This window comes from Neolamprologus multifasciatus, chromosome 20 (assembly GCF_963576455.1).
Source record: "Neolamprologus multifasciatus chromosome 20, fNeoMul1.2, whole genome shotgun sequence".
Lineage (NCBI taxonomy): Eukaryota > Metazoa > Chordata > Actinopteri > Cichliformes > Cichlidae > Neolamprologus > Neolamprologus multifasciatus.
The window spans coordinates 21028026-21049021 of record NC_140458.1 but is presented as its reverse complement, the minus strand read 5'-3'; the positions used below and the strand labels follow the sequence as shown (position 1 = coordinate 21049021).

At 41.3% G+C, this 20996-nt stretch overlaps 2 protein-coding genes across 3 annotated transcripts; both read left to right on the top strand.

Annotated features, from left to right (window-relative positions):
- The first annotated feature begins 1490 nt into the window (after nucleotides 1-1490).
- Nucleotides 1491-8805, top strand: dpm1 (dolichyl-phosphate mannosyltransferase subunit 1, catalytic). The gene is made up of 9 exons (XM_085146394.1): nucleotides 1491-1665; nucleotides 1889-1988; nucleotides 2164-2197; nucleotides 2282-2358; nucleotides 3477-3502; nucleotides 4656-4751; nucleotides 4867-4935; nucleotides 5083-5197; nucleotides 7973-8805. The coding sequence occupies exons 1-9, from the start codon at nucleotides 1535-1537 to the stop codon at nucleotides 8075-8077; spliced, it is 753 nt and encodes a 250-aa protein (XP_085002520.1). The 5' UTR covers nucleotides 1491-1534; the 3' UTR covers nucleotides 8078-8805.
- Nucleotides 8806-10216: 1411 nt separating this feature from the next.
- adnpb (activity-dependent neuroprotector homeobox b) lies at nucleotides 10217-19769 on the top strand. 2 transcript variants are annotated; one of them, XM_085146393.1, is made up of 4 exons: nucleotides 10217-10294; nucleotides 14136-14252; nucleotides 15529-15621; nucleotides 15800-19769. In XM_085146393.1, exons 2-4 carry the CDS (start codon nucleotides 14145-14147, stop codon nucleotides 18773-18775), a joined length of 3177 nt encoding a protein of 1058 aa, XP_085002519.1. In that variant the 5' UTR covers nucleotides 10217-10294; nucleotides 14136-14144; the 3' UTR covers nucleotides 18776-19769. The 2 variants fall into 2 exon arrangements, with proteins under 2 accessions (XP_085002519.1, XP_085002518.1); XM_085146392.1 differs by lacking the exon at nucleotides 10217-10294 and adding an exon at nucleotides 10375-10964.
- Nucleotides 19770-20996: the final 1227 nt, after the last annotated feature.

Here is a 20996-nt window from a genome sequence, read left to right as displayed (position 1 = left end):
ACACATACACACACATACCATCAAATGGAAGACAGATTTCTGAATGAGGATTTTGTTTTTGTTAAAGAGACATGAAAGACCCCAAGTGTACATAAACAGTTGTTGTATCTTGTTTATTGTATCACTGGCAGATAATTTCAAAGTAAAGTTAATGCTACATTATAGTGAGATATTTTGTAATGTGAAATACTGTAAGCAAATGAATAAACAACCTCATTCTTGCTAGACCTTTGACTCAGATGTACAAAGAACATTGTTATTTTTATTATTATTATTATTATTATTATTATTATTATTATTATTATTATTATTATTATTTCACTAAATATATTTTAAATAAATGATACTTTGATATACATTCTACTGTAAGGTTGTAAATGTATTTTCTTCACCCTAAAATATCTTTTGAAATGTATTTTGGTCTGAAACTAATAAAGATCACACTAAAGTGATGGTTCATCATAGAAAGGAAGGCCTTCTCTGAATGAGACAAACTCAGAATCCGTGTCTTTCTTTTCTGGTTTAGAGACTTCAGGAACTTATTTTTTTCCATATTTGATGATTATCATGATGAATGAATTATGATCACATGGAAAAGATACCGTTTGTATGTTTAATAACATGAAATATTATTTCACACAACTTCTTACTTCTATACGGTAAGTGTTTAAAGTCAGTGACAGGTACTCAGAGATATTGTGCTCTCTGCTGCCCTCTAGCCCCAACAGACTGTCAAAACAATTTATTTGTATCTAATTATCATGCAGTTATAAGCATAATCTATGTACTATGTAGAGTACAGATCAGAGTAACATGCAGTACTGTAAGTGAAAGGCACTCTTGAGTTAAGAACACAGTATGGTATTTATTCCTCCCTCAGCTCCTTCCTCTCAGCTTGGCACCTATTCAGACACTCCCTGCACAGGAAGCTTTCTTTGACTAAGTAAAAGCTCTCTGAAATACTGACTGGTTTCTCAGTGGGTATCTTCTCAGCAATAATTGGATTCCTGTCCATCTTGATACTCTCCAGCTATAAGTGGCAGCCGGGGAGGCGGCTGAATCTGTTATCAGAAAGGCCAATGTGGCGGAGCTCCTTAATATATCTTAAGTCTATATACTGCAGAAATATACTAACCCTAAAGCTATAAAAACTATTGTTGTATGTGAAAAAAAATGAAGATCCTTCAATCACTTCACTCTCTGGCTTAATTAGATAAACTCCCCCCCCTCTAGCGTATGTATTGTATGTTCTGGCTAATGCTTGTTTGTTTGTTTGTTTGTTTGTTTCTGGTACACAATTTCTGGAAGTACAAAACCTTTAATGCAATACTGTTTAATTTTACTTTGTATTGTACTAATCTTTAAATAAAGATCTTAAAAAACCTGCAGGAGATTAACGTTGCTTATAATAACGTTGTTTTTTGACATTTAGGTCCACACTCCACACCAGTTGGTGGCGGTAATGCACCATTTTGCTGTTTGCTAACCACCTATAAATAATATAAGGAAGAAGGAGTAGAAGCTCATCGTCGCCATGGCAAGCAGGAAAACTTCCCGGCCAAACCGAGACAGCGGGGACAAATACTCAGTACTATTACCCACCTACAACGAAAGAGAAAACCTGCCTTTAATAGTGTGGCTGCTTGTCAAGTATTTCGGGGAAAGGTGAGTTACTGGGAACTAGCAAAGGCTTTCCGCTTGTGCTAGCTAACGGTGGAAGTCAATGATGAGCTGTCACTAAACAAGTGTCAGCTGCTCGGCTTCAATGGGTCAGTGTAGGGTTTCAAGAATATAAGAGCTGTAAGGGTAATGTTAAGCTTACTTATTGCTGCCGTATTCTTATATTTCATTTGCCTTTTGTTTTTTGTTTTTTTGTCGTTTTTTACAGTGGTTTTAACTACGAGATTATTGTTATTGACGACGGAAGCCCAGATGGGACACTGGAGGTGGCAGAGCAGCTTCAGAAAGTCTATGGGGAGGACAAGATCGTAAGTATTAAAGCCGTAAAGATAGATATGTTACTTTAAGAAGTACCAACAGTACATCACGAAAGTTAGATACATTTATGAAATAAGAGCGCACTTTATATGTATGTTGTTTTGCTTGGGAACTATTTGCCATAGTCCATGCCAAAGGATTTACTTAAACTATTTTGTGTTTCAGCTGCTACGACCAAGAGCAAAAAAATTAGGCCTAGGTAAGTATTAAACTATATCAAAATGAGTGTGTAAGCTTTGTTATCTGCTCATAAGAATGCTTGTCTTGCTGCTTCCTTTCAAAGGCACTGCCTACATCCACGGCATGAAGCATGCTTCTGGGAACTTTATCATCATAATGGATGCAGATCTTTCCCATCATGTGAGTGGAGCATGTTTCAGTCATACTGTCTGTGTTCGTCTTTTAATTGCTTGACAACAGTAAGTGGTAAAATTCTACATGTGTAACTTACAGTCTCAATATCAACTCTTAAGGTTATCTTTCTGATTAAGAAGTTAATCGTATATCAGCAGTTACTTCTTTTAGATCGGCTGACAATTCGTTACTATTCCCTAAAGCAGGGGTCTCAAACTCGCAGCCCGGGAGCCACTTGCGTCCCACGTCACCCCTACTTGCGGCCCCATATATTGCAAGAAGAAATATAATGCCGTTTGGCCCTTGAAGTTACTGTTTGTTGTTGAGTGATAATATAATAAGTTTTTTAAAAAGCAAAAAACTATTGGGGCGATCGTGGTTCAAGAGTTGGGAGTTCGCCTTGTAAGGTTGCCGGTTCGAGTCCCGGCTTGGACAGTCTTGGTTGTTGTGTCCTTGGGCAAGACACTTCACTGTCAGTGCGCCCCAGGGTTGCTGTGGCTACAATGTAGCTTGCCATCACCAGTGTGTGAATGTGTGCGTGAATGGGTGGATGACTGGTTGTGTAAAGCTCTTTGGGACTAGTAAAGCGCTATACAAATACAGACCATTTACCATTTAATATGCAGACAACAAGAGCGAGTATAAACATGTTCAGGGATTGATTGACTGTGTTAGTTCAGTGAGAGAGTTATTTGTAAAGAAAACAGTTTTCACTAGCACTGAAGAATTAATGTGTGAACTTATGTCTGCTTATTTGGTAGGTCAATGTGTATTCACAATTGCAGTTTTGTCTTGTTACACAATATTTGAAATTTAAAAAACAAACAAACAAAACACTACATTTTCAGAAATATTTGTGGGTGTTTTCAGGTTTGTTTGTTATTGTACTACTTGAAGACTAAAGTGGCCTTCCAATGAAATGACCGTACCAGCAGTGGCCCACAGCTCATTTAAGTTTGAGACCTGCCCTAAACGTCAATTGTTCTCACCTACAACCAGCAAGATACCAGGTTACTGGTATACATTCTGCCATTTCTAATGTGCCTAAAATGTTATGTACAACATGTTCTCTGTCTGCTATTTCTTGTCAGCAATAATATTAATGTTTTTCTTTTCCATTTCAGCCCAAGTTTATCCCAGAGTTTATTCAGTAAGTGTCTCTGAATTCCCATTTCCTATATTTTTATTTCTGTAGAGCCAGACTTACCTGGCTGGATTTTAGGGACCAATGCCAGTGGTGATTTACAGGGAATAAAGAAAGAAAGAATCTACAGTTGGCAAACAGGGGGGGAAAGGCTGGGATATGGTGGACTGAAAATCAGTGGCGACAGAACTGCAAACACTGTGATGAAATATGAGGAAACTTGGAATTTTTTTTATTCTAATCATCATCAACATATGAGAAGTCAAGGTAGAGCTTGAGTGTCTACAGACACCGTTGAATCTGTGTGCATCGCTGCATGTTGTTGTTTTTTTTGTTTGTTTGTTTGTTTGTTTGTTTGTTTGTTTTTAGAATGCCAATGATTTTTAGGCTACATTTAAGGTGGTTACACCCAAATATTCACTTTTAAACTTTTCAGAATTGTGCAAATTATGTTTTGGCACAACTCCAATAGGCACCAACAACACAAGCATGATGGAGAGGTTCAGCTGAATAACTGAAATCATGTAGGTGTGATGTAGCAGTGAGCTGTGTGCTACAGCATTTTGAATTTCATCACAAAGCTGAAGTAACATGGGAGTCTGTGGTAACTGACTTGATCCTGAAGCCTCAGTGATTATTAGAGGAAGTGTAATGATTTGGCACTTCTGTATTCTGCTTTAGAGTAATGTGTGCTCTGCCTTTATGTGAAGCCAGTGCTCATCTACATTCTTTCTAATGGCCAGCAGGGGGCAGTTCTTTTGGATGCAAAAAGACTTGCTTTTGTACTGGGTCATAGGAAACCAAGCCACACTGTCTGCATGTTGTGTATGAAAAGAGTAAAGTGTTGGTTCAGGCAACATATGTTGATACATACAGCACAGTCACAGAATAGCAAACAAATGTTAATGTTAGACATAACCTGAGTAAATAAAAAATAAAAAAATTGTTTGATGATCTGACGGATGTAAAGAAAAAAACAAAAAGAAAAACTTTGCACAGCACTGTTTGTCTGTCATAGCTCAGTGTCAGCCAAATATTTCAGCTAACAAATACTAAATCAGCTCCAAGAGATTAATATTTGTTCAGTACCTCTGCCTCGGATGACAGTTTTTAGTGTCTTTCCTTTATTTCAAATACCTTTTTGTTTTTGTTATGTCAGGAAGCAGAAGGAAGGCAATTACGACCTAGTTTCTGGTACCCGATACCGAGGGAACGGAGGGGTTTACGGCTGGGACCTTCGCAGGAAACTCATCAGGTCACTACGGGTTAACACTTTGTAATCAGTTTCCACTCACCAAGTGGGCAGGAGGCTGAAGTTTTATATTTCTTCTTTTCTTTTTTTCTCCTCCCCTTCCTCCTCTTGTTCACAGTCGGGGGGCCAACTTTTTGGCTCAGGTGTTGTTGAGACCTGGTGCTTCAGATCTCACAGGCAGCTTCAGGTAATTGGTGTTACTGTTGTGATGATGTGAATTAAGTGCTACTGACTCTTACATTAGAGCTTTTTTTTTGTTTCACTACTGCTGTGTTTATTTTTTTTGTTATTGTTTATTTATTTATTTATTTTTTCCTCCACTGACTGACTTCAGACTATACAAGAAAAAGGTGCTGGAGAGTCTTGTTGAGCAGTGTGTGTCCAAAGGCTACGTCTTTCAGATGGAAATGATCATCCGAGCCAGACAACTCAACTACACAATCGGAGAGGTGAGGTTCTCTCTGTCTCTCTGTCTGTGTTTAATTTTCAGGTAGTTCAGTGTGAGAGAAATCATTTGTGTGTCATTTGTTCTCTTGATTTTTTTTTAAGTTGAGGATTAAAAATTGGGGATTAAAGAAAATGTGTTTTTTGTTTTGTTTTTTTTTGTCATTCATGTCTTTTGAGTGCTTTTTTTTTTCCTCTTGATTTTATGCTAATAGAAAAATGAAAAAGCAGGCCAAGAAAATAATTTGATTCTCAGGAGTAATAAGTATCTCTCTTTTTTTTTTTTTTTTTTTAAATGATTTACAGTTTTTGGCTTGCTATTAGGAGCTTTCAAACGGCATTCTGCTTCATTACTCACTTTTAGAAGTGCTGTAAAAAATTTAAAACCAGTTTTTAGGGCAATTTCACAGCTTTGTCTGTGTCCAGACCACATAGCTTCAAAACCAATATGCGTATATGGGTCATATACACACAGAAATAGACTTCATAGCATGTTTGAGACTTTTTTTTAAAATATAGGATAGAGGAGCAATTAAAAAAAAAAAACTGCATTAAATATCCTATTAGAGTAGGTGTAGCTTAAAAGCCACTACTCTTGCTAGAAGGTAAACAGTGACATTTACAGGTTAGTCAGATGACAGTCGCTCTTTTTCTCTGGCTCGATGATTGTGGTACTCATGCTGAAAACACTGTGTCCTCACTGAATTGTTTTACTTATAATATGCTTTAATTGTGATAGAAAGTCTCTCTTCATTTTATTTTTTTTAGTATGTGCTTTTGTTGTTAAGTACTTATGGCTATTTATTATTTCCCAAGGGATTTTCACAGTGGATAGAAGTTCATGAGTTCTACAGCAGAGGGGTATACTATGAAACAAGTTCAACACAGCCAGTTTTCATTGTGTTAACTAGTGTGAAAAAAATCTAAAACTGGTTTCAGCGTGCTCACATAAAACGAGGTGTTTGACACGTCATGTGACTCTTCTGCTTACAAAGATCCCTTTGAATAACATTATTAGACGATGATGATAAATTGGTAATTCAAAATCTATAAAGAACATAAAAGAGTGAAATGCAGCACTGTTGCAGATAATTAATGCTGTAGAAGTTATTAATCTTAGGATTTAGTGCACAGAGCAGTAAAATAAACATTTTAATTTAAGGGAATTATTTTAATGATGAGCGTGCCTTCGGTGTTGCTGTTTACTTCTGTTTTCTAGTAGCTGCAATTCCAGGAGTGTAAAATAGTTAGCAGTAGGTCAGAATCAAATATAAAAACATTTAACTCCAAATTAACACATGCATTAATTCATTCCCATAACATGCACATAGGAAATGTGTTCTATATCCATAATAACTACTCTCAGCTCCTCCAATGTCACAAAGAGTCACTGCAGCTTGTAGCTCCGCAATTTGTGATTCGTCAGTTTTCTTTCCTAACACAACGAGAGAGGGATTTGAGTCTTTTGTTCAACCTTTTTCCTGTTGAACAAGTGTGTTAACCGCTACACTGTGAAGCCACCCAAGCAGAGGATCTATATTGCACTTAAAACATGACGTGAATAATAGAATCTGAAAATTTCTGGCAGTTTTAAACCGAAACCCTGAACACAACCCGCTCCCAAGCAGGTTGTGTGTTCAGCATAAGTTACCATGGTGATTTAGCCAGGTAAAAAGAGATCCACTTTCACCCACAGAAACCTCAGACTTTAAGCTCCAGATAGCTCACTAAGCACTTGATCTTCCCTCGTATTACACCCCTCAAGAGTGCAGTAACTTGTGCCTCCTTCTGGTATCAAACCCATGATGTCCACACTATGGAGTCACTTCCTGTAGTTTAGGTAAAGTTAAATATTATCTCAGTGTTCATGTACCATAAATCCTGGACTACAGAGCGCACCTGATTAAAAGCTGCATGCTCTAATTTTAGAAAGAGAATCAATTTTGTACTTGTACAGGCCGCACCGGATTTTAAGCCGTATGCGTTTCACTTGTAATATGAGATATTTACACAGAAAGATTACACGTGAGGATTTTTAACGTTTAATTGAATCTGTAAGGTAACATAAACGTTATGGTAACATACAAAAATACATAGTGCAAATGCTTTTTTTTCCTCGAGCAGCGCCTATAACACGGCTACCTTTAAGTATACGTACGTATCGGTAACACGCAAATTACGTTGCTTATGAGGGTTTTTTTTTTACGGAACAGTGCACAAACAACATTACAACATTACAAAAATATATACCGTATATATACTACTTATCAGTTTTATTGGTCTACTGTTACCAGGCAAAATGTTTTTGGCCACATGAAAGGAAAAAAAAAAAAGGAAAAAAAAGTATTAGCCGCACGTCAGTATAAGCCGCAGTGTTCAGTGTGGGGGGGGGAAAGTAGCGGCTTATGACCCGAAAACTACGGTAATTTCTTTTCTGAAAGCTTCATTTTTATTTCAGTTAAGAATTATTATTATTATTTTTTTAAATGCTTTTAGTTTTTAGCTCCGTTTTAGCCATCTATATTTACCATGTGCAAAGACAATTTGACACAGTTTCACATTTGTGAAGTTATTATTTTGGTATATTAAACATGCAAAACAGGTCTAGGTCAAACCCACCTACAGACAGTTTTCTAGATATGAATAAAGTCTACTTTTAAGCTAAAGGAAGTGTTCAGAGTAAATTAAACTAATGTTAACTCTTCTCTTAACTAGTGAATCCTCTGATTTTTTTTTATTTTATTTTTTCTTGTAAAACAAATCTGCTGTTCTTCCAACAGGTACCCATTTCCTTTGTGGACAGAGTTTATGGAGAGTCCAAACTAGGAGGGAATGAGATCGTATCGTACGCAAAGGGACTGCTCATGCTTTTTGCCACAACATGATCAGTTTGTAAAATCCACAGGCCTGTAGTCTTCCTCTCACTGTGTTTAATATAGTTCTATCAGAATTGTAATGAGGAGGGGGGGAAAAAAACTCCACTTGCCTGTGGTCAGACAGCAACATGACAGCAAATACCAAGGGAGACGTCTCTCCCTGTTAGGTATAAATATAAAAGAAGTCCCTGTCAGTAGACCTTCAAGAATACAAAAGAAACATAGTGCTTTACATTCCCATCATCCTCTTTAATCAGTTTCTGGCAAAGTGTCTCATCATTCCCGGCCCAGACAGCTGACGGAACTCTGCATTAACAAGCTGTCACATGACTTAAAGTGCACACTGAAGTGCTCCACCTATGATTGATTGTATAGAATTAAACTGTTTTTTATCACTGGCCTTGAGATTTTTTTTCCTTTTGGGATGCAGGCAGCTTCTCTTACTGATGTTCTTTAAGGAGTTTAAAGCCTGAAATAAACATGATTGTCTATTAATATTTTGGACACAGAACATTGACCTCCAAGATCTTTCAGTAAATTGGCTTTTTCCTGATAGTTATTGTAGTAGTGACTCTATACGGCCCTTATGGAAGTTTAACTCTGTCATTCTCAACAAATAAATATTTTTCTTCCCATTTCTTCATTGCATATTAGGGGGAAAAAAGTTCCAGTTGTAGGTTCTTTACTGGTTTTCAGATTGCTGTAAATGCGTTTGATCACAACACCATTAACCTTTTGGATTCCACTGTTATCACGCGAGTGTACTGACAAGTCTGCGTGTATTAGCAGAATGTTACCATTTAAAGGACAAAATGAGCTTCAGTGTGAGAAAAAGTCAAGGACATAAGTTGTTTCATTATGGAGAATGTCGCCAGTGCCCCCTGCAGGGCCCCCGCTGAATTGCGACCAATTCCTGAACAATGGAGTTAACGGGAGGTGGAGTAACTACATCCAAACTTTTGGACCCCCCCCCTACAGTAACTGACCGTGTTCTGTTCAGAGGGTTAGGCTGATGAGGAGTTGATCAGTGATGGTGTTTGGCCACTGAGTAACCTTTTCCCTTGTGTTATTTAAATTTCAAGTAAAGGAATAATTTTGTTTTATTATTTTGTGTTGGTTTCTTTGTTTTACAAACATAACACTCATCATCCATATTTTCGTATACAGTTGGTCTTGTTAAAGAGGGACTATAAAAAAAACCTTTACCAAGTCTCTTCGAAAGCAGGCTTTTTTTTATTAGTTAAAAACTTGAGTTGGGTTTCACATGCATAAAATCAAGAACTGTGTACACTGATCACAGCTCTGTGAGTGGTTCAATACTGTTGATCGCACATGTGGCTTTATTTTGAATCCGATATATTAAGATAAGTAATTCTGGACCTCACTGATGTTTGAACCCCAGCTCTAAAACGACTTATTTAAACTGAAAACAGAAGCCAGATGTTGTGCCTCACCAGAGGCTTACCCAGACATATGGTAAGTAATAAGGTAATATGGTAAGGTTCGTTGCTGGCCTTGAAACAGGAGTTTGGGGCATTCAATTATATCTCATAGTTCTCCCCACTACGCTTTTACATACTGCTCCTGAGGCTTTAATGGTAAAGCCTGTACAGCTCTGCTACATGGTATAAATGTGCTTTAACTGGAAGAACACATTATTATTATTATTGCGTCTGCCCCTTGAAAACTAGCTCATAATGAACAACCCATTCCGCAGCCTCAGCCAGTCAGGAGACTGAACATCAACACTTGACATTAAATATCACATGCAAGGCTGGCAAGCAGCTGCTGTATTGCATTGCCCTCCACAGCAAACTTGAATACAATAGAGTGGCATGAGTGTGAGTGACAGCGATGATGGGGTGAAAAGGTAGGATGGGCAAAAATCCACCCGACCTGATGGAGAACTTTTGCCTCACTTTATCCATGTGAATGCAGTGACACTCTAGCCTGAGTGCTGATAACAGAACTATTCTTTGGAGCAGCCCTTCTCCTGGCACTGTACAGGAAAGTAGTCCCGGCCACTTCGGTAGGCTCGGGCAGCTATAGTACAGCGCCACCTAACGTTGCCTCAGTCGTTCATGGCACTCCAGCTGAGTGCTGAGGCACTGTGTTCATCCGTCCCTCCACAAGGGAGGGGATGGGGGTGGGGGACGCCAGATGTAGCCAGAACGCGCGTGCGCACTACTCCGGTGGAAACCTACTCCGGTAGGACGCCCGCTATCGGTGAGTTCCCGCAAATACTGTGTTGGGTTGTTTACCCCACAGAGTCAGACACCGACACCAAATGCCTGCCGCAGGGTCTGATAGACGACACGGGTTTTCCTTTGAACAGACATTTGCTTAATTGGTTAAATTGATTGACAGACCAATCAAGAGTTTCTAATGAGCCGGCCTCGCGAGGTTCTCACAATTTATGCTAATCAAGTCGATGTCACTTCCGCCCCTTTTATTTGCGCCATTTTGGATAGGGCAGTTTCTAGGCTGGATGTGTATTGTCTGTCAGAGAAGAGAATGGGCAAAGCGTTATCGGCTAACAGGCACTCGTAGGTGGAGTTAAATGCGATTTATTTGAACGAGTAGTTGTTCCTCAAAAACAAGGCATGTGCCCACCCTCACCACTCCAGGGAATGGAGCTTTTAATTGTCTAATGAGGCTGCAAGGCTTTTCGCTCCCGTTGGCCGACCGGAGGGAAGAGGATAGCCCTTGTCGGCGAGGGACAGTCGGGTTTGGAGGATAGACTCGCGTTCGGTCGACTCGTTCTTCTGGCGAAGCAAGCTGTCACCTTAAAGGATATTGGCGGAGATATCCGAGCAAGTGAAAGTGTCTCTACATCGCCTCAGCCATCCTGAGGTGACACATTTCACTGAGACGGGAGCGCTGGATGTGAACGCAGGTAAACTTGTCTGTCTTAGTGTTCGGCGTTACCCTGAGGGAGTGAGAGTTTGCTGTTAGCCCTAGCTACCTGCGCTGATGCGGTGGGTGGCGATGAACTACAGCTAAGGTAACTTGGCTGTCGATGTTCTGTTACTCCCTGTAAGGGACGCAAGCTCAAGTTGAATTACTTGTCCAGTAGGTTTGTTTATAGCAGCCAACAAAAACTAAATGCAGACAGGTGTTGTTTGTGGTTAAATAACGGCACAAAAGGCGGAACTATTATTATTATTGTTATTATTTCAGCCAGTGTTGTTAGTGCGAGTTTGGCTAGCCTAGCATGCTAACTTAGCGCGGTGTGTCCCCATTCTTTGTCAGTGACAGCATCTCCCTGCCAAATCTATCGATTTGGATTTTGCCAGATGTTTATCACTGACACCAGCGTGGACCCAGCGCACGATTTATTTGTCTCCGTCGCTCATGACGCCGGGCTTGCTGGTCTTTGATGCGAAGAAGGCTCCTGGTGTCGAAAGTGTAGCTGTATTACTGGACACAGAGTTGTCTTCAACCCGGTATAGGTTGTGCATTTTTCATGTCTACAGCCGTACCCGAGATCATGCGGGTTTGCATTTGAAGCCTCAGAGATGATTAGAGCTTGATCAGAGGTCAGCCAGGTGAGAAGAGGGTTGTGATGCACTAGAAACGCTGAGAGAATGTCTGTCACTTGACTGGGACAAGAGTCAGGTTATGATCAGGAAATATCAGCCTCATATACATCTGTAATAGCAAGTGCTGCAGGCAAGCATCAAGTTCAATGATACAACTGTGCATTGAAAGCTTGAAAGCATCTCAAACTTTTTCTGGTGTCAGAGTGGACATGGATGTCACCAGAAGCTTCTGCCCTCATCCCTACATTGAATATAGAAGTGTAAACAGCAGCTGGGAGACAGGTTTTTGTGTCCTGGTGAAGGACTGAGTGAGGAATTCTGTGGTTAAAGGCTTGAAGGCCTCCTGTTTTCTTCTTTTTTTACACCACCATGATTGGGTAGGGGGGCCTTTTTCTTCTCCCTGATCTGAGAAGAGCAGAGAGCTGCCTCCTATTGCCTTTCCTTCCTTTCCTCTTCCTTCTCTCCCTCCCTTCCCTCCTACTCAGCCTCTCCTGTTTCTTTTTTCCTCTTGCTCCTTTTCTTACCCCCTTCACTTCTATCCATCGCCCACTCTCTCACCCTCTTCCATTTTCTCTCTCCCCCTTCAGCCTCTTCCCCGCCTTTCCTCACCCTCCCCTCTGAGCCTGTCTGTCCAACCTTCCTGCCTCCCCATCCCTTCCCCCTCTCCACTTCCGTCGCTCACTCTGTCCTCTCTGCTTTCCTATCATCTCTCTCCTCACACTCCTTCTACCCTCACTCACTCCCCCACCCTGCCTCTCACTCTCCCTCCTCCTTCTCCCTGCTCCCTCACCCACCACCACCTCATCCTCTCACACTCGCCCTCCCCCTTCCCTGATTTCTCTCGCTCCTTCTGTCCCTCCCCTTTCTCCCTTCCTACCCCCCCCCCCCCCCACACACTCCCCTTCTCCCACTGCAGACATATTGTAGAGGCTGCTGCTGACTCAATAGGAGGCGCCATTCTGTGATGGTATTGCGAGGCAGGGAGGAGAAAAAAGGGGGCAGGCAGAATATAGGGAGGCTTACATAATGGAATTCCTCTCTAGCGCCATCTACAAGTAATGGGCGGAAGCAGGATAGAGACACATAGAGGGGAAGTGGGCAGGGGTGTGTGAGGTTTGCACTCCCTTTTGCTCAGTTTCCACTGTAAGACCAATGTGAGGCAAGTAGAACTGTGGGGCTGCTGGGCGGATTGACAGAAAGGTCTCCTCACTGGACCAACAGATGGTAGAATCCACAGCCCCACTCAACTTGCCTTTTCCAGAAGGGGAAATAAGCTGAGTGTCTGTGAAGGTTCTCAGTCATCCAGGTCATCGTAGTCAAAGGAGCTTGCAAAGAAAAGCGTCTGGACTTCTTCTGGAAATAAGCTGAGGTGTTCACAGGAATTGTTTGGGAATGTGCTGTTTATTGTCGCTGAGCTGCCTTCATGCCGTTGTACATCAGTGACCTTTGACCTCAGTAGTTTGGAGCTTTGATTTGAGTAGATGCATCAGACTGTTTGGTAAATACATTAACAACACTTGTGTCCTTTGACTGACTCACTTTATTGATAAGTGATATTGATAATAACAGCTGGGAGGATCCGTGTGCTTCTGTCTTTGCATTAGCAATGACACTTCTAACTCGTTGAGCTCTGGCTCGCCTGGTGGAAGTTGTATCCTGGCATCCATGTGCATTCTTGTGCAAATGAATGAGATAAAGCAGGAACCCTGTTATGAAAAATCCCACAACTCGATGTCATAAGCTCTGCAGGGTAACATTTACATTTTGTTATTCTGGGGTCTGAAAAGGTTTTCTGGAAACATGTTTGCATCACCCTATTAACCTCTGTGAGAGAATAAAAGCTTTGCTGCTAGCTATTTCTGACAGAACTTGGTGGCATGTGTCAACGTGGAGAAAGCCCAAGTGTGAGTTATGGGGGGAAAAAAATCATTACAGCCGAATTCCATTTACCTGCTCCAGTTGTGTGGTTCTTGTATTGTTTGCCCTGACCTACTGGGGCATTTTAATAAAGCAGAGCTATTGCTCAGAGTGTTGCTAACACCTCATGTGTTTTCTGCCCTGTCAAGATGAGTGTCCTCTGTGGAAACTGCCTTTGTAATTAAGACAGGGATTAGTCTTAACTGAGTGACGAACATGCAGAAATTCCACAGTAAAAGTGAATCTTTTTAAGGACGCAGTTTTAGTTGGGTCATTGAATTGTAGTGTCTTGCAGATGAGTCCATACAGTCACAATAAATCATATGAACATCTGCACAAAACTTTGCAGTCACAACTCGTTTCCATGTCTCAGTAAGGTGATAATAAAGTCAAAATACAAAAAAAGACATCACTTTAATAGTTGAAAGCTGTGTTCTTCGTGTCTGAAAAGAAGTTTTGAACCCACAATCTTTTTTAGGATTTATGAAAGGCTGTGCATTTCAGCTAACTGTTTATTCCCTGACCTTTTGGCTTCAGTTACCAGACACCTGTCCAAAATCTGCCCTGCACCTGTTGATAGCATGGATGTGTTTGTGTTTTCTGTTCAGGCAGGCAGAATGTTCCAGCTCCCCGTCAATAACCTGGGCAGTCTGCGGAAAGCAAGGAAAAATGTCAAAAAGGTCCTCGGAGACATTGGCCTGGAGTTCTGTAGAGATCACCTAGAGGTGAGTGTGCAGGCTTTGGTGTTTTTTACAGTTACGCATGCACCATCTATGTAGATAATTTCTTAAAGTATTAACTGGATTCTTAAAATAGTATTTGAAATATTATGATGGTAAGATTAGTTTACTCTTTTTTTCTTTTCTTTTTTTTTTGACATGTCATTTCATTTAGGAGAAAGATGATCCTCGTCATAAAAAAAAAAAAAACAGTGCAGTGGTCAGAAAAACATCTCAAACTCCACATGCCTCAATCAGTATGTTAAAGTTCATAACACTACAACTAGGAAAAGATTGAGAAAGCCATCAGACGGTCTCTTCTCTCTAAAGCAAATGCCTCACAACAGCTGTCTAGCACGGTGGTGGAGGGTTGATGATTTTGGCTTTTTTGCAACAATAGGATGTGGGCATCTTTCAGTCCCTTAGTCAGCCTTCAACTCCTCAATATACACCAACGTATTCTAGAGTCAAATCTGAGGCCTTCTGTCCAACTGTTAAAGCTAGGCAAAAACTGTGTCATGATTCCTAGCAGAGCAGGAAATCTACAGCAGAATGACTTAAAAATAATAGAATCAAGGTTCTGCAATGGCCCACTCAAAGTCTCGAACTTAACCCAGTTTGAAATGCAGCAGTGTGACTTTTAAGAGAGCTGTGCATAAATGAATACCCACTAACTTCAGTGAATTGAAGCAACAGTGTAAAGAAGGGTGGGCCAAAATTCTTCTACAAATATGTAAAGGACTGAAAAAGTCACAATGAAAACAATAAATAAAAGTGTGTGCAAACGATATCAAAAGCATCACCAACTGAGTTCTTTAGACACAGTTTGCAGTTACGTCACTAACTGCTGCATACAGCTTGTAAGTTTAGGTGTAGGAAGCATAAAAAACCTGCAAACTGTTGACCCTTGATTTTTTTTGTTTACTTTGTTTGTTAGTTCCCCCTCTAGCTACTGATGCAATGCTGAGCAAGCTTTTTTCAGTGTGTACTGGACTAATATTGGGTCCAAATATCTGATTGGTAGATGAGGATGAGAGACCTTAAAGTAAGTGTTTTTCAGATCACTGTAAAAGGGTGCAGTCACAGGTGTGAGTTACTTAAAATAAAATGGAAAACTCAAATCCTTCATCTAGTTAGTGTCTGATTGACATGCAAGAAGGCAAAAATAACTTCTCCATATATACGTATCTGTTTCATTCTTTGTCTTGTGACAGATTCAAGTATTGTTCTGCTGAGTGATTGAATCTTTTCACTTATTTATGTTAAATTCTTTGTTTGCTAGGACTATAAAGACTTCACTCCTCCTGAGGTGTATATAAAGCACACTAGCTGGGAGGATGTCTGTATGTGGGAACCATCGCATACCAAAGCCCAGGTGTGTGACATGTAATCACAACTTCTTTTGCACATATTGTAATATATTACTGCGATTTTTTTTTTCTCATTTTAAACACGTGTATAATATATAATTATAATGATTTGTTTAAATCACAAAAACAACCTTTTTTTTTTTTGTTGTTGTTGTTTTTGTCTCCTACAATCTCTCTCTCCAGGACTACCGCTCAAAACCTTTCTGCTGTTCTGGCTGCCTCTTCTCATCCAAGTACTTCTCTGCGTACAAAAGCCATTTTCGCAATGTACACAGCGAGGACTTTGAAAACAATATTCTGCTCAACTGCCCCTACTGCACTTACAATGGCAACAAAAAGACTCTTGAAACACACATTAAACTTTTCCACATGCCCAATAACACTGTGCGGCAGGGCCCCGGTGGTATGGCGGGAGCTGGTGGGATCATGATGAAGGACGGGCTGCTGAAGAGAAGCGGGGACAGCGTGGAACAGGCGGTGTACTACTGCAAAAAGTGCACCTACAGGGACCCTTTGTACAATGTAGTGCGAAAGCACATCTATCGGGAACACTTTCAGCAGGTGGCCCAGCCCTACATTGTGAAACCAGGAGACAAGGCTAATGCTCACAACGGTGGCACAGACGGTACTAACACGAACAACGTGAGCAGCAACCAGATTCACTGCAAGAAGTGTCTGTTTGTTCCACGGACCTATGAGGCACTGGTCCAACATGTCATTGAGGATCACGAGAGGATTGGTTACCAGGTCACTGCAATGATTGGACACACCAGCGTGATCGTCCCCCGTCCCAAACCCATCATCATGATGCCCCCAAAAACCCAAGGAGACAAAACCATCATTGGGATGGGCCCTAAAGGTGCAGTAATGGCTTCTACCAGGTCTCCTAGCTCACAGCAGCTGGGTCGACTTGTCATGGCATCAAAGACTGGTTTCAACTCTCAGAGTCTTCTGTCGGGATTGAAACACGATGCTATAGGATTAAAGGCTGGTACCACGCAGCCGTTCTCTATTGGCAGCCAGCAAGTTCGAGTTACTTTGCCCGGTAACGCCCAAGTTTCTGTGCCACAGCAGTCACACGCAGCAAAGCAGCTTATTTCTGGTGGCAGCCTACGGAGCCCAGTTATGCTCGGTGCTTCTTCCTCTCTTAAATCAAACCCTCTTGGTTCACGTGTTCAAGCAGCAGCTACTACTGTAGCCTCTGTTACGGCTAAGAAAGGTGGCTCATCTGTCCTTGGCACATCCTATACCCAGAAGTGGAAAATCTGCACCATCTGCAATGAGCTCTTCCCGGAAAATGTGTACAGTTCTCATTTTGAGAAGGAACACAAAGCAGAGAAGGTGCCTGCTGTGGCCAACTACATCATGAAAATTCACAATTTCACCAGCAAATGTCTCTACTGTAACCGCTATCTCCCCAGTGACACATTGTTAAACCACATGTTGATCCACGGTCTGTCTTGTCCACACTGCCGTGCAACCTTCAATGACGTTGAGAAGATGGTGGCCCACATGCGGCTGTCACACCCAGATGAGAGAGTTGGCCCACGCACAGACTCTCCTCTGACTTTTGACCTCACTTTGCAGCAGGGTAATCCCAAAAACGTTCAGTTGATTGTTACTACATACAACATGAGAGATGCCCCTGAGGAGTCAGTGGCATTTCATGCTCAAAATAGCTCCTCTGTATCATCAGCCTTGTCTGCTTCGCTAATATCAGGTAAGAGGTTAATGCCTCAGCACCCACCCAAAACACCTTCAGGGGCTGCTGACAGTGTACCAGCAAAGATTGCCCCACAGGCATCTGTTCCATACAAGAGGGATGTGGGCAAGACTTTATGTCCTCTTTGCTTCTCTATCCTTAAAGGCCCAATCTCAGACTCACTGGCCCACCATCTGAGAGAGAGGCATCAGGTCATACAAACAGTTCACCCAGTAGAAAAGAAACTGACTTACAAGTGTATTCACTGCTTGGGAGTTTATACAAGTAACATGACTGCCTCCACCATCACACTACATTTGGTGCACTGTCGAGGTGTAGGGAAGTCCCAGAATGGGCAAGATAGCCGGGTAGCCCATTCTTCTCGGGTCAGTCCGGCTCAGAGCAGTGCCCTCAAACGGGCCAGCTTTGATAGCTCTGAGGCTAGTGCACCAAAACGAAGGAGGCCAGGACCGCCTGGGGAAAGGGCCCACCCCAGGGATATCAATGGTCCGTCTGGATTTGTAGAAAACCCGGATGAACCTGTTGTCCTGGCACTTGACCCCAAAGGACACGAAAACCTGTCATACGAATCCAAGAAGGCATTTCTAACGCTGTATTTCAGTCGAGCACCATATCCTACACAAAGGGAGGTGGAGAAGCTGGCAGCCAGCCTGTGGCTGTGGAAGTCTGACATCGCCAGCCACTTTGTCAACACAAGGAGGAAGTGCGTACAGGAATGTGAAACCCAGGGCGCCAGCGTGTTGCTTGGGTTCAGTATGCATGAGCTCAGCAAAGTTAGCCACGAGCTGGCGTTCGGTCAGGATGGCGTGTGCGAGGGCAGACGTGGCAAACGGCGGACATCTAGGATGCATATGGGACTATCGGAGCAGGCTCTGCAGAGACACAGGGAGCTTATAGCTGCTAATGGTGGCATAGCTCCACTACCAAAAAGAAAGCCAGCTGCGAATGTGGAAGATACTAAAGCAAAGCCATCTGCCCCAAATCCCAACAGTGCCAGCAAAGACCAACCCAAGACAATCAACAGCACCTTACCACAGAAAATGCCTCTAGACCTCTCCGAACCTATAGCTATCGACTCTGACAGTGATGAGGAAGAGCAGCAGGAGGATAACAAGGAAGCAGAGGGAGAGGTACATCTCCATGGTAACCAGCAGCTTACTGGAGCTAAGGAAAGAATGGAGCCAAGGACAAGGGCCAAGATTGTTTCAGATCTAGATGATCTCTCAGACGACGACGATGATGACGACGATGAGGATGAGGACGACGACGATGAAGATGAAGGGGCGCACGTCGAGAATGGTTTTGGACCCACAGAGGGCTCAGGAAGACAGAGTGCTAAAGCAAGAGACACTCTACCCATCATCATTCCCAAGTTTGTCCCATCATCAGCAAGAAGCAGGAGAGACGCAGCCCAGCTGGGCAAGCAGCAGGTGTGACTGATAAAAAATCAAAAGACTCGCACACTCAAGAGAGGCACTTAAGATTTGATCGCCTCGCCTGAACTGAAGGACACTGCACAGCAACACTAGGCATCTGTGAAGGAGGGAGCGACGAGGGAACTCAAACACAAGCCATCCAATGACTTCTAAGGGCAGCAGCTAGGACTCATGTAAAGATTTGTGAACAAAGTTTAAATGTTGTTTTTTTTGTTTTGTTTTTCCCCCCAGAGCAGGGGAGGGAAGGTGTAAAGATACTGATGTTACACCAAACAAAGTTTTTTGCCTTCTATATACTTTAGTACATTGGGGTGGAATCCTAACGGTGATGTAGCCATTGAGCTTGGCTTAAAATACTGAGATGTTTTGAGGTCAGGCTTTGAAGCTGACCAACTAATCCATCATTTTTCATGTAGTTCTCCTCAGATAGGTAGTGTAAATTTGTACAGTCTTTTAGACATGTTTGGACACATGATGCTGTACATGTACTCTTAAATATTTGCTATTACCTGTGTGTAAGGTAGCCTCATATGTTCTACATTGGTATGCTTAACATACAATAGGTGTTGCTTTGGTGGCTGGTATTTTCTGGTATGTTTATTTTTTAACCAAAACTAGTTTCTTTGCAAAATAATATATCTATAAATAAACGAACAGTTTTTTTTGTTTGGATTTTAGATATTATTTTAATTTTTAATGAATTCTTTTGTGGAATGATAGTGGAAAGCAGCATTTCAGCCACTTTTTGCAGCCTCTTGCTCCTTATCCCTGACTGTACTGTACTTGCCTTCTATTTTCACAATTTTCACTCGATGTTTTGCTCCCCCTTCAAGACTGGACAGTAATCAGCAAACTGACATCCACAATAGTGAAAGCATTTTTTTTCCAAAAAAGATATTGTGTTTTATATGTGTTCTTTGAATTGTGTGTATTTGTTTTCATTTTCCACTTTAGCATTTATGAACAATAAAGTGCTGTAATTGTGCTTCTCAGACAGTCAAAGCGACACTGGTTTCTTTTTTCACATACTCAAGACTTTGAAGCTTTGAATGCATTTCTTCTTAAAAGGGATTTATTAAGCTTTATTTTCTGCCATATAATCTGACTGATGTAGAATTTTTAAGACCGATACCAGTATTTGTTACCAGTGGATATATCATTTTTCTTTAAGACAAATAATGTATCAAGTCTTACTGCATTGCATTTGTGTTATTTAGGAGTCCTTACCAAGGTACAAAATAATCTTGTGACAAGAAGGATTGTTGTGTTCCAAATATGTGTTACCAATGGAGAATTTGCAGAATGCCCTCTGCTGGACAAATTATACAGTCATGTAGCGGTCAAATCTTTGATTTAAAAAGGTGCTGTAGATGGACCATTCTCAATACTAGCTAAAGGTCTGATGGTTAATGATGGATAAAATACTGTTAATGGTGCATTGATGGCTGTTTAGAAAAGCTGCTATGGTTTTCCAGGTGGGAGCAGAACCCAGCTGGTTTAGCTGAGATCAATCTGAATGGCCACCGGATCATTAGAGATATAGAAAATTGTTCATTTTGTTTTCTTTTACCACTTCAGCCTGTCCATAAATGCAGTCTGGAAAAAAAATAGCTGCCAGTTCCCGCAGTAAAACTGTAAGCTGCCATAAGTATCACTCTATTCACTTGTACAGGCCACAAGCCACATATTACCCACTACTGAAATATATTGACCACACTGGACCAGGATTTAGGTCTCATTAAGAAATGTGAACTTGTGGTACATTTATAACACACCAACATTTATGTACATTGCTCTATTGCTCTTTGGGTCGCTGTAACTTAATCAGATTTTCAATTGATTTGATTATGTTGTTATAATTCAGTGTTCTTCAAGGAAACTCCGGGTCATGACCACCTACTTAAACGTGGTTGCAGACAAAGCATACCTACTCAGCAGGGCACTGTGCCCCAAAATGGTTCGGAGCCAGAAGCTCTGTGTCTATGCCTCAGTGGGCCTGAGCAGCTTTGGTGTGAACATGCTCAATAAATATACCAGTTTCCAGATGATTTTGGAGAAGCACACGTTCATATCACCTATGGTTGTGAGTTTCCTGATAAAGTAAGGTAACAGCAGACAATATATTCAGGCAGCTAAAGAAAAAAATTCCTTATTACACTAGCACAAAATATGACTGCCATGTTTTTATCCATTTCAAAATTTGTGGGTTACTGTCATGTGC